General features: G+C 47.0%; 1 protein-coding gene across 2 annotated transcripts in view; it reads right to left on the reverse strand.

The window, feature by feature from the left end:
• Nucleotides 1-772: 772 nt before the first annotated feature.
• Nucleotides 773-13,204, reverse strand: part of asns (asparagine synthetase) — a 14,771-nt gene continuing 2,339 nt past the window's right edge. For both annotated transcript variants that reach the window (XM_060043072.1, XM_060043073.1), the window contains exons 2-12: nt 10,738-11,009; nt 9,619-9,856; nt 8,915-9,103; nt 8,534-8,635; nt 8,210-8,337; nt 7,983-8,109; nt 7,664-7,770; nt 6,165-6,265; nt 4,769-4,850; nt 3,991-4,146; nt 773-1,405 (exon numbers count right to left, since the gene is read on the reverse strand). In XM_060043072.1, the coding sequence (XP_059899055.1) occupies nt 1,190-1,405; nt 3,991-4,146; nt 4,769-4,850; nt 6,165-6,265; nt 7,664-7,770; nt 7,983-8,109; nt 8,210-8,337; nt 8,534-8,635; nt 8,915-9,103; nt 9,619-9,856; nt 10,738-10,986 (1,695 nt within the window). In that variant the 5' untranslated portion in view covers nt 10,987-11,009 and the 3' untranslated portion in view covers nt 773-1,189. The remainder of the gene's footprint in view (nt 1,406-3,990; nt 4,147-4,768; nt 4,851-6,164; nt 6,266-7,663; nt 7,771-7,982; nt 8,110-8,209; nt 8,338-8,533; nt 8,636-8,914; nt 9,104-9,618; nt 9,857-10,737; nt 11,010-13,204) is intronic.

Here is a 13,204-nt window from a genome sequence, read left to right on the forward strand (position 1 = left end):
AAGTCGTAGACCTCGACAGGATGAAAGGGATGGAGTGAGGAAGGGGTCAGCTCATGCTACGTTTTATTATCCATCCGTCTCGGAGGTCCGAGGACGTTGCCTAGCGACACGCATGAACACGCCCCCTTTCCTCGGATGGCGAACTTGCTTGCTCGGAAGAATTCAGAGGAGGCCGAGCAAGGTTTCCGAGACATAATTCAAGATGGCTACGCCCAGTGGGACTTGAAGTAGGAACTGTTTTCATTGTGTTTGGACCTCTTTGGTGGTTTAAATGAGACAATCACTCGTATTACTGCAATAGCTTACTGCGTCCGTATCTCTGCCTACGGCCTACTTATTTTGGAGCGCCTGGTACTCTACCAATGCTACCGCGACAACAGCTTTCCGGGTGCAGTCCATGTTTTTCTCCAACAACCGAATCATAATAAAACGCTTGAAGTGTGGGCGTGACGTCACATCCGAGGTCCGAGTCGGTTCACAGAGAATACTAAAACGCACCAGGAGGTAGAGCAGTTGTCTTGTAACTGAAAGGTTGCGAAGTTCACACTTAAGTAGACACTTAACACTAACTGCTCCTGACGAGCTGGCTGTCGCCTTGCATGGTTGACTCTGCCGTCGGTGTGTCAATGTGTGTATTAACCGATGTAAGTCGCTTTGGATAAAAGCGTCCGCTAAATGCCCTGATTGTAGAAGAGCAGGAATAGACTGATGGCTCAGGCACCGTGACACAACTCAGGATTCAGAATCACTCACGTAAAAACAACCGGGAACAGCCAGGAAAAAGCACTTTTAATGAACCCATAGTCTTCCAGTGTTTGTTTTAAATTAAGATTCAGATAACCGTCAACATTTCAAAGCAGTCATCCCTTAACAACACCTACAGAGTCAGAACGGAGTCCGAGCTGAGACTAAGGTCCTCCCCGATAATAGCTTCTGCCCATGTCCCAGACCAGCTGACCACTGAAGCGGTGCTGCTGTTAAACTACAGGTAGTGGTTTCATCATACCTACAGAAGGCCCGCTCTGAGGAACGGGTAGATAGATGACGTCTAGCAGGCTGCTGCTAGGTGTCTGACACTTACATAAGCACTATCTAACTATTGAACAAGCTAACAAATTGAATGGGGGGGGACGGACGGACGGACAACTGGTCCTGGTTACTGGGCCTGGTGAGTGGTGACTGGTCCTGGTTACTGATTCAGCTCCTTGTCCGGCGTGTAGATGGCCAGGGTTCTTGCGGAGGGGTCGGTGGCTTTGATCCAGCGGGGCATCCAGTAGTGAGTCAGCCACTGGGCTCGGCCCGGGAAGAACTTCTCAAACACCTGCCGGTAGTAGTAGGCCTCTTTGGTCTTGGGCGGGTTGTGGGCGAAGGTCTTGTGGGCTTTCTCCAGCTGGGCGTCGTTCACCTGAGGGGAGGGTCATCCACACCGTGTTAAAGAGGCCCCTTATCTTCTCTAATGCCCAATCCCATTTCTACCCCTTACCCCTCCCCCTTACCCCTTCCCCTTACCCCTTCAAAACGAGGGGGAGGGGTAAGGGGAAGGGGTAAGGGGGAGGGGGAGGGGGAAGGGGTAGAAATGGGATTGGGCCTTATTCAAACGCTTTTCTAGTGATAACATAAGATGATGATACCCTGGTGGCTGTACTACTGCCAACCTGATGACAGTAATACTGTACTACTGTGAACAGTACTACTTTCTTGACGGTACTACCGCGTACCTGGCGACGGTACTACTGCGTACCTGGCGACGGTACTACTGCGTACCTGGCGACGGTACTACTGCGTACCTGGCGACGGTACTACTGCGTACCTGGCGACGGTACTACTGCGTACCTGGCGACGGTACTACTGCGTACCTGGCGACGGTACTACTGCGTACCTGGCGACGGTACTACTGCGTACCTGGCGACGGTACTACTGCGTACCTGGCGACGGTACTACTGCGTACCTGGCGACGGTACTACTGCGTACCTGGCGACGGTACTACTGCGTACCTGGCGACGGTACTACTGCGTACCTGGCGACGGTACTACTGTGTACCTGGTGACGGTACTACTAGGGGTGTTAACGGTACACGTATTTGTACCGAACCGTCACGGTAAAGGCGTTTCGGAGCGGGTACAGAGGTGTATCGCGGTACGCAAATGTGGCGTACATAGCGTTAATATGGCGAATATAAAGGCTTGTTTTGCGATGCGGAATTTGAAACTTGAAGTCGGAGTTCCACCCGGACCGTTTAGCCAAAGTATACTACTCCGACTCTAATCCGACTCCGTAACTACGGAGACCCCTCAGCAGCTCTCCGTTGGGATGTCGGATACGTAATGCAATTCGCCGCCCGATCTATCTTGTATGTTGACTACAAACCATGTAAGCAGTGTTGTAATTAAACTTCCAAAGCTTTTCAAATCTTATTTTGTGTTTTATTGGTCCTTAAGGTGCAAAGTAAACGATGTACAAAGTAATTAAGGTGCAAAGTCAAACCGGAGAAGTGATTCCGGAAATGAATGTTAGAGGACCAATCACAGCCCTTGCCGTATCCGTTGCGTCGACCAATAGGTCCATGGCGTCGACAGATAGTTATAAAATATTGGATGCTCTCCGACTATGGAGGGGGCTCTGCGTGTCTACGTACAGCCCTTTAACATGCACACGCTAGGGATGGGCAACGATCGTCGAATAGTCTGAGTCGCGTAGAATATCGAATAATGAATGTGACTATCGTTATTTATTACACGGCTCTTCTCAATGCATGGGCCTTCACAACTTCCGGTGGTGAATAGCGTTCTCGGTTGCTAAGCGACGTCAACGTCTTTGGCAGACTATTTCTCTGCTGATCAACACTAGAATGCTGGTAACAGATTAATTGTAAAAAGACACTGTGTGAGGTTATTTTTTTGACGTGTCTAGTTCACGGTCATGCAGGCTGTGTTCAGTAAAATAAAGAAATAAATAGCGATCCGTTTTCGGCGCATGTAGGCCTATCTGCCTAAGCCCACGTTGAAATAATTTTGATGTTGAATGTTGATGGCGCAGTTGTTAAAATAAACAGATTGATTTCATACAAATCATCAAAGCCTCTCCCTGTGTCATTGTGTGTGTACGTGTATCCGAGCTGCGTGCGGGGGTTCTTGATTGACTGATTTTCGAATATTATGCGAATACTTCTCAGCGAATATCGAATAGTATTTTTGCCAGAAATGCACATCTCTAGCACACGCATTTGAAAAGGAACCATCCAGGTGTTACTTTCACTGTTGATGTGGAAAAATAAAACGAGCTGTGCAAACCCAGCTCACGACACTATTTCATCAACCCCTGTCTGGGAATTCAGAAATGCAAATGCCATAACCAAGTTTATTGGTGTTTTCATTGTTGCTGATCTACGGCCATTCTCCGTTGTTGACAAACAAGCATTTTTTTTTAATTTTCCCCCCAACTATGAACCGTACCGTACCGTGACTTAAAGTACTACTGTGAACTACTTGGTACTGATGACAGTAATACTCAGTACTACTGTGTACTGTGTACCTGATCAGAGTACTACTGTGTACTACTTGGTACTGTGTACCTGATCAGAGTACTACTGTGTACTACTTGGTACTGTGTACCAAGCCGTTTTCCCAGAGAAACTAAAACCTAACCATTCTGATCTGTATAAATTGACAGAAAACGGCCAAACCTTAAGAACTTCAACTTGTAATGTGCCTTTCTAGAGACCGGGTAGCCTTGTGTACCAGGGGTCATGGTCCAGGGTTATCTCCTCCGGACGGTCAGTCTGCTACCCTAGTGGAGGAGTCCTGTACCCTCGTACCTGGGGGCAGCAGCCCTATAAGTCATGTGATGACATCCCCTGTGTTGCACCTAAGGTGAAGCCCTTGTGTAAAGGGTCTATTCCGGTTTCAAACCCACAACCAGCCTAATGTTTGATAAACACTGTGCGGAGGCATAAGGGAGGCCCAGTTGGACCCTGGGTGGAGAGACGCTCACCTGGCCCTCCATGTGCTCCTGCAGGCTGGTGTACAGAGACTTCTTCACGGAGGTCATCCCGTCGCTGAACGCCTCCTTCCTCCTCCACAGGATTTCGTCGGGGATCAGACCCAGGCCCTTGAAGGAGTCCCGGAGGAGGTGCTTCTCCACGCCGTTCTGCACACACACACACACACACACACACACACACACACACACACACACACACACACACACACACACACACACACACACACACACACACACACACACACACACACACACACACACACACACACACACCATGTTAAACTTGTAAATGTGAAACCTGCAATCAACTAATCTTTGTTTGGAAAAGGATTATGGAAAAATCTGCGAAAATGAAGTCTAATTTAGGAATACAAGGGGGTAGCTGGCATAGTAAAAAATAAATAAGGATTACCTTATTTGTGTGTCAACACAAGGCACCGGAGTAAACATTGGCTGAATTATAATACTTTATATGGCCAACTGTATGTTATGTATTCAACATCAGACTACATATTAAAGATCTTAAAACAGCCAGTTGGTATGGGTTTATATTCATTTAGGAGGGATATAAAAAGGTTCATCACAGCAGAATTTGTGTGAAGGTTCAACACCAAATGAAGGTGCAATGCAATGGGAAGACAACCACAGGCCGAGTAACACAGCCTAACCACAGATGAATGACCGGCCCTCCTGGGGAGAGTAACGCCCTGACTGCACCAACCACTGCAGCCTTCCCTCTGTTAGTATTGGGGGTTGACGTGACACTGACCTTGGGGGTCCGCATCTCCTCTGGCAGGGACAGGAAGTAGGATGTGAACCTATGGTCCAGGAAAGGCACCCTCAGCTCCAGCCTGTAGAGGAAACACAACCAGGACATTATTGGAACATCAACACATTATTAACAAGCTTAATAAATTGAAACAACGAAATTTCCCAATTTCAGTGTATTGGTGACTGTACAATGACAATAAAGTCTATCTTCATCTTTTTCTTTATCTTAATATTCCTTTTCCAATATTCCTTGGCAACAACAAAACGGTATGAGTTTTTACCCCCCCCCTCCCCACTCTAAAGATTAATAAAGATTATATTCCATTTCCCCCCCCCAAGGATGTAATTTCCCCTCTAATTCACTCCGATCGAATTACGACTCATTCACAGTCTAAAAAAAGGCCCCAATGGGTTACGGATCATATTGTTTGTAGGATCTTTACTGTGTAGTTTGAGTCGTGACTCAATGGTTCCATCATTTCTAAATGTCATCAACTGTCTGCCCTGTAATAAACCACTCATCCATACTTCATCATGTTCAACATTAATTATGCTGATGTTTTACTTAAACAGAATAGATTCGCTCATTCACTTTGTTTTCAGTATGTCTGGTATGTTTTCAGTCAGAATCATGAGTGTGAGGCCTTGAAGGCCGGGGAACATCCGATGGAGAGTTTGTAAAGACTGACCCCTGGTGGACAAACACAGATGGTTATTTTTTAAGTGTCTTCAGCTACTCTGTAAAGGGGAGGGTCCTGGTTGCTGTTCCCTTCATAGTGAAGACTCCATAGCACACTAACCAGGGAACCGGCATAAGGAGAGTTTGTACACTAATCACGTCCCAGTAATGGGTCGGTGGGTCGTGCATTATTTGGATAAATAATCCCACAGGTCTTGGTTTACTTGAGTGGCCCGGGTCTCAACGACTGAGGACCGGTCTCCTACCGGGGGCCCTGGTGGCTCAAAGGAGCAAACACAATCCGTAAGCACTGAGCAGCAGCTGAGGGGGTCCTACCATGACCCGTGTGTGGGTCTGTATACAGGGTCGGCAAATACTGTTTCTCTGTGAAAACCATCTGTCAGGGGGGACCTCCAAGACCTGTCGCCTGCTTTATGACCCCAAAACACGCCCATACATGTCTGGAGCTAACTGGTGTCTGAATGGAACCGTTAGGCATCGGGGGGGAAAGGTGCATTGCATTATGGGTATTAAATAGGGGTGCACCACGTTGCGTGATGCATGTGGCGATACCCTCAATAGAGCATCACTAGGAACCGTATGGAAACAGAGGGGATCCAGTGACCCGTGTGTGAGCCGCGTGTGAGCCGCGCGTGAGCCGCGCGTGTCCCGTGTGTGAGCCGCGCGTGTGAGCCGCGCGTGTCCCGTGTGTTACCCGTGTGCAGCGGTTGTGCGGTCGGCGCGCAGGTTGTCAAACAAGTAGAGCTCCTTCAGGAGTCGCACGCTTTCCTCTGCTGCCGCCTTGGGGTTAGGAGCCTGGAGGACACAGTGTAAAGGTCCAGTGAGTCGGGGTTAGGAGCCTGGAGGAAACAAGCGGTCGACCATCATTGAAGTAACAAGGCGGTCGGTTGTTTCCAAGCGGAAGCTTCTTGCAGACTGGAATTTATTTTTAGCACAAAATAGAGCTTCTGGAATATATTGTAAAGGTCCGTTTTGTAGAAAGTGACATTAATGTTAATCACACCATGGTCAATTTTTTAACCTGTAAATATTGAAGCACTTAAAAGCAGTTGCTTTTCCAATTTCATGAATTTTATGTACTTAAATTCTCCTTCACGTAGTCCTCTTACTGCATCCATTGTGGTAAACTACATTCACTGACCTATAATTATCGTTATCTTTTGTATTAATCATTCATCTTCAGCAGTCGGCGGCCAAGCCGATGTTTCCTGGCACGGTGGTCGGTAAATATAGGTTGCTTTGATAACACGGCGAGTATAAACTCCCCCGCTGTAAGTGGGTGTGCTCATTAGAATCTCTCTAAACCATACCCCAGTGTGCATGTGCATACATGCGTATGTGCATACATGCGGATGTGCGACAGGCTTGACACTCCTGTCGTTATCAAGCCTTTATTTGTTGTTCGTTGTGTGCGAACATTGTAGCAGTGCGTGTTTTGACCAAGTAAGTGCTGAAGTTTGTCTGAACTATACTTGCCAGACGCCCCTCCAGACCATTAACTGGAAATTTGGTTTATTTAAACTATTCCCGTTATGTTTACCTTCACCTCTGTCACGGACTGAATGTCGCGGCGTGAAAATCGGCCAGGTGAACAGCTCACTTTATCTTCGCTGTTCTGTACTTGTTAATGAGCCTCTACTGCCACCTAGAGGTTGTCTAATGTTTTGGTGTAATATCTACCCATGACTCATTTGTAATGTTTCTGAACTTTCAGGAACCTCACCAAACTGTGCATAACGACAACTTACCCGTGACCCCACACTGAAGATGCTCAAGTATTTTCAAGAAATAAATACTTTTAAATTCGAAGTAAACAAATCTCCTGCATTTCTCTGACAGGAAATGAGGCAGGCTTCATCGGGCCCCGATCCACATTACTAGAACCTCTATAACAGTAGGTAGTTCATCTAAAAACACAAGAGTGCCCGCCCGGGAACCAGATCTATCTGCAATCTCTTGTTTTATCTGGCGCATTCCCCCCCCCCCCCACGACCAGCAAATCACGACTGCTAGTTTAATGTGCGGTGGAACCTATTACTATGACTGTGCAGTGTAGCGCCCTATTGAAGCGCTGTGAACAAACAAGATGCCTGCAGCTGATTTGTCCCACACGCTCCCATTGGCTGCAGGTCTATCCTATGGCGTCCCGGGGCCTGTTGGTCGGCAGTATCAGGCCGTGTGTTCAGGACCAACCTTGTGGAAGTAGATGTATCCCTGGGTGAGCTCGTCTGACCCCTCCCCGGAGAACACCACCACACTTTCGGACTTCTCTCGGATGTACTTGGACACGAGGTACATCCCTGTGGGCGCAGGAAGAAGACACCGGGAACAGGTCAGGAATGCGTCTACTTATGGCATATCCATTATTAAAGGCTTTCTATATAGAAATGTACACATGGCAGGCAGTGTAGGTAAACCCAGGTGTCGCCCATAACACAGGTCTGCTACTTCTCTGTACCGGGGCGCGCTATAAGACTTGCAGGGTTGTGAACGGTGGAGAACACCCACTCACCGATGGAGGCACGCACGGTGGTGATGTCGTAGGTTTCCAGGTGGAGGATGACGTCCTCCACCACTCGGATGCCCTCCTCCGCCGTGAAGCTGATCTCGTGGTGCTCACTGCCGATGTGTGCGGCTACCTGAGACACACACACACACACACACACACACGTTGATGGTATCTGCCATAGCAAAGGGTTTCCGTGAGGCCTGTGTCTGAGGGAGGGTGGCGGGCTTCACCTTGCGGGCCGCCATGGCGTCTGGGCTGTCTTCTGCCCCGATGGCAAAGGTCTGGATGGGGTAGGGCAGCTTCTCCTCTTTGGCCAGCTTCACCAGCGTGGCAGCGACTAAACTGGAGTCCAGACCACCTGGTTTTCGTCACACATTGGGATTTGATGTTAACTTCCAGTTTATCCGAGTTGGACATTGATTAATTAATTGATGGTGCAGATAGCCATGATGCAGAGTCTAGCATGTTTAGCCATTAGCTATATTTAAGATGTATAAAGTTGAATTTATCACAAAGTAATACTATCCTCCTTGTACTGAACAGCAGCGGCTCACCTGAGAGGAGACATCCGATCCTCCTCTGGGCCATCAGGCGTTTGCGTACGGCGTTCTCAAAGAGCACTCTGATGTTGCGCTTCACTGTTTCCTCGTCAAAACCTGGGAAACACCGTTCAAAATGTTACCTTGTAATCTATCTCGGCAATTAATGTAGGAGGAACTGTAAAGGAGCACGTATTCATAATGAGCATTGGTCACAAAAACATACAAAAAGAATACAACATTGTACACAAACTATAAACTTTAACAGCTGTTGAATATCTATAAATATCTAAGAGGGGCGGCCAAAGCTGGGGGTCTGAGGGGTCTTGGGGGGACCAGCTAGGGGTCTAGGGGGTCTAGGGGGGGGGGATGGGGGAGAAGTCCGAGGGGGCCTACCGGAGACGACCTCGGCGGAGTCGTACAGGGAGTGGGCAGGCTCCTGGGTGCAGCAGTGGAAGCGACCACTGCTGTGCTTCAGCAACTCCACCTTGCCCGTGGTCTTGAGGTTGAAGGTCTCGAAGTGGCCCGGCGGGAAGGGAATGATCTCGGCATTGGTAGGCATGGCGTGGCTGAGGTCAGTCAGGCCTGGAGAGGGGAAACATGTCATTTAGGAGGGTTAGCCAGCGCATTGCAATGGCTACGGTGGTGCCTTTATCAGAGTTCACCATCGACGATGTAGACTCCCAGACTATTAGTATCAGTAGAGTATAGTAGTAGTACATTTCATTGGTCTCGCAGTCAGCCGTTGGAAAATCTGGGACACAGCATTGGGCCAAAAAAAAAATTCCGCAGACAGCCTACTTGTCAGGAAGTGGTCATGACTGACATATGAGCACGACCAATCACGGAGCGTAGGCCGGGAACAGTACACCTAGAAACCAGACCAATGGTGAAACTAATCAAAACCAAAAGACCTACTGGCAGACTGAATAAGACTAAATGAATGTCAACGTAAAATGAAGGAACTAGCATCCACTCGTGTCACGCTGGAACTACGATTCTACATATCTGGGAGTGACGAAGCTGTGTAGAGTCTCTATAGAGTCTGAGAGACGCTCAGTGGGAGGAGCCACAGGGCGACGTCCCGCCCCTCCGCGTACCTTTGGCCTCCGAGCTAACGGCCATGAAGCCGTCGTCGGTGGACAGCTTGAACATGGGCCGCACGCCGTAGGTGTCCCTGCCCAGGAACACCTTCCTGTTGGCCGTGTCTAGCAGGACGAAGGCGAACACCCCGTCCAGGAGGGATGCCATCTTCTGCACGCCGAAGCGCTGGTAGAGGTGGAGCAGCACCTCGCCGTCCACCTCCGTCTGGTATTCAAACTCAAACTTCTTCTGAAGCTGAAGACATGGGGAAGAGAGAACGCTGTTAACAGAGGCCAACATATAGGAGCTAATGGATAGGGCTGCACTATAGAGCTGCACTATAGAACAAAACCCTTCACATAGAGTTGCACTATAGAACCAAACCCTTTACATAGAGCTGCACTATAGAACAAAACCCTTTACATAGAGCTGCACTATAGAACCAAACCCTTTACATAGAGCTGCACTATAGAACCAAACCCTTTACATAGAGCTGCACTATAGAACCAAACCCTTTACATAGAGCTGCACTATAGAACCAAACCCTTTACATAGAGCTGCACTATAGAACCAAACCCTTTACATAGAGGTGGACTATAGAACAAAACCCTTTACATAGAGGTGGACTATAGAACAAAACCCTTTACATAGAGGTGGACTATAGAACAAAACCCTTTACATAGAGGTGGACTATAGAACAAAACCCTTTACATAGAGGTGCACTATAGAACAAAACCCTTTACATAGAGGTGCACTATAGAACAAAACCCTTTACATAGAGGTGCACTATAGAACAAAACCCTTTACATAGAGGTGCACTATAGAACAAAACCCTTTACATAGCGGTGGACTATAGAACAAAACCCTTTATATAGAGCTGCACTATAGAACTAAACCCTTTAAATAGAACTGCACTATAGAACAAAACCCTTTCCTAAAGTCGTCATCTCAGGACAAACACAGGTGTTGCTCATAACACTTGGGTCGGCTTCTTTTATGTAACAGAGAATTTGTAGCAACTCATTTAACTAGTTAAGTGCCTGGCCTGAGAAGGTACCTCTACATGAATACTGCACCAGGGTCTGAGCCCACATCTGTTGATTCAATGTAAACCAACGACAGGGTCCGGGGCCTACCGCTTGGAAGTTGTAGATCTCCCCGTTGTAGCACAGCCACAGGTAGGGGAACTTCTTGACGCGCAGGGGCTGCATGCCATACAGCTGGTCCACGATGGCCAGCCGGTGGAAGCCGAAGCAGCAGTTGGTGAAACCATTGACGTTCTCGAAGCGGAAGGCGTCGGGTCCCCGGTGAGAGATCTTCATGGCACTGGTGCACTGAACGGACAGGCACTCATCGCTGCCGAATAAAGCCCAGATACCACACATGTTGGGGCTGGGAGGGAGTCCGGCTGAGAAGAGAGAGGGAGAATACAGTGAGGACAATAGCATACATGTTTCCCCGTCAGGAATTAATAAAGTACCCATCTCATCGAATATGCATTAGTGGCGCACGCACACGCACACACACACACCACAGGTGTGAATTTGTATGGTTTTGCCAGTTTCCGCAAAACACTGTACATTCCACACTGCTTCGAACGCAGGTAACTGTCTTTTTGTGATGTCAACGGGCCTGTAAGTAAACTCTTCGACATCCCAACCAAGGGAGCTAGTCGAAATTCAAGTGGGATGTTCAATGGAACATCCCACTTGCTGTTTGTTTACAGTTCTCCAAACTGCAACTGGAAATTGATGTGAAATGTCAAGCTGATGAGGGAAACACCAGCTCAAACACAACATATATCTGAAAGCTGTGGAATGTATCCTGTCTGATAGGCCCTTAACTAACGATAGCATGCCGGCACACCATAATGAAGATAAAACATCTGTTTTATCTTCGTCGACAAATTCATTGATATCTTCAGGTTGGTTGACGTAAGCTTAGCAGTTGGCTATTTTGCTCGCAGCATTTGTTCTTCCTTGTGTTGTTGTTTGACAAAATTGACTGAATCTCATCATGAATATGTATGACTGCCTTGATTCAAGGTCCCTCATTGGCTTAAACCAGAATATCCAGATTTACGTGTTGTGGGCGTCTACGCATGTGCTTCACACTCGTCTCAGGTATCTAGGCATACCGCAAAGGAAATGATCTGTATGAAACGTAAACCAGAGTTGTGGACGGCTTCGGTGAAAGACAGGATGTGTTATGTCCAGTCAAACTGGCTGTCAAACTGTAAAACAAATGACATAATTGCATTTATCTCCAAGTGCACTATCAAATAATGAGGTTACTTTAGGTTTTAGCTTATATTATTAGCACACCCTGCGATTCCCATAATTGACCGAATATTGTTCTAGGAACTCTTTGTATTTGTGTTACAAAAGGGAAAGTAAATCCATGGCAAAGTATCAAAAGCTGTTGGCGCCGATTGTATTTGGGACACTGGCTGCACCTGCATTTGAGTTCTGATGTTGGTCCGGTCCACCGCAGTGGAAACAAAAGGTAGCGCCGAGTCAGGGGGATCACTCACCCTGACCCAGACACCACATGGCTGATGGTGGTGGACTCCATACCTCCAACAGGTTGTTTCCATTACCAGGCTACTCATCATAATGTATTTTATGATGAGTAGCTTGCAGCATTTGTTCTTCCTAGTGTTCCTAGTGTTGTCGTTTGACAATATTGACTGAATCTCATCATGAATATGTATGACTGCCTTGATTCAAGGTCCCTCATAAGCCTAAACCAGAAAATCCACATTTACGTGATGTAGGCGTCTACGTACGTGCTTCACACTCGTCTCAAACATCGGTATACCGTAAAGGAAATGATCTGTATGAAACGTAAACAGTGTTGTGGACGGCTTCGGTAAATTATAGGAATGTGTTATGTCCAGTCAAACTGGCTGTCAAACTGTAAAACGAATAACATAATTGCCTTTCTTATCTCCAAGTGCACTATCAAATAATGAGGTTAATTTATATTTTAGCTTATAAGCTGCAGGAAGCATTAAATCTATCCAGCTCAAGTAGATAGCAGTGTAGGCTGGCTAGCTAGATGGCTAGCTAACCTGAAAATTAACCTGAAAATTCTCATGTCCTTGAGACTGATCTTCCTCTGTTGGCAGTTTACTGAAGATTCCATAACATTCTAGTTTCTGCTGACGCAAACATTTATATTTAGCAGACGATTTAATTCAAAGCGATTTACAACCATTCATACACACATTCACAGACCGACGACGAAGTCAACCCAGCTCGTTCAATAATGTCTGCAGCCTGTAGGAAATGGACATCCACATCCAACTGCGTTATAATCGTCATAGGTTTTATGCCATCGATGATGCAAGTAAATTTTTTTCATTAATTATTTTCCAAGTACCTTAGTAAACGATATATTTTAATGATGCAATGGAAAGAACATGGTGCATTCCCATGCAAGCAAAAATCTGTGTAACAAACTAGCACAACAGGCTAAATTGTTGACGTAACAGGGTAGTATTGGTTTGGGTTAGAAACTTGGACGGCGCTCCAGTTTCAATTCCATTCAAAAAGCTTTATGGCACGACTATTGTTGTGAACAGCATTATTTATCTTTATT

This window comes from Gadus macrocephalus, chromosome 22, assembly GCF_031168955.1.
Source record: "Gadus macrocephalus chromosome 22, ASM3116895v1".
NCBI classification, from domain to species: domain Eukaryota; kingdom Metazoa; phylum Chordata; class Actinopteri; order Gadiformes; family Gadidae; genus Gadus; species Gadus macrocephalus.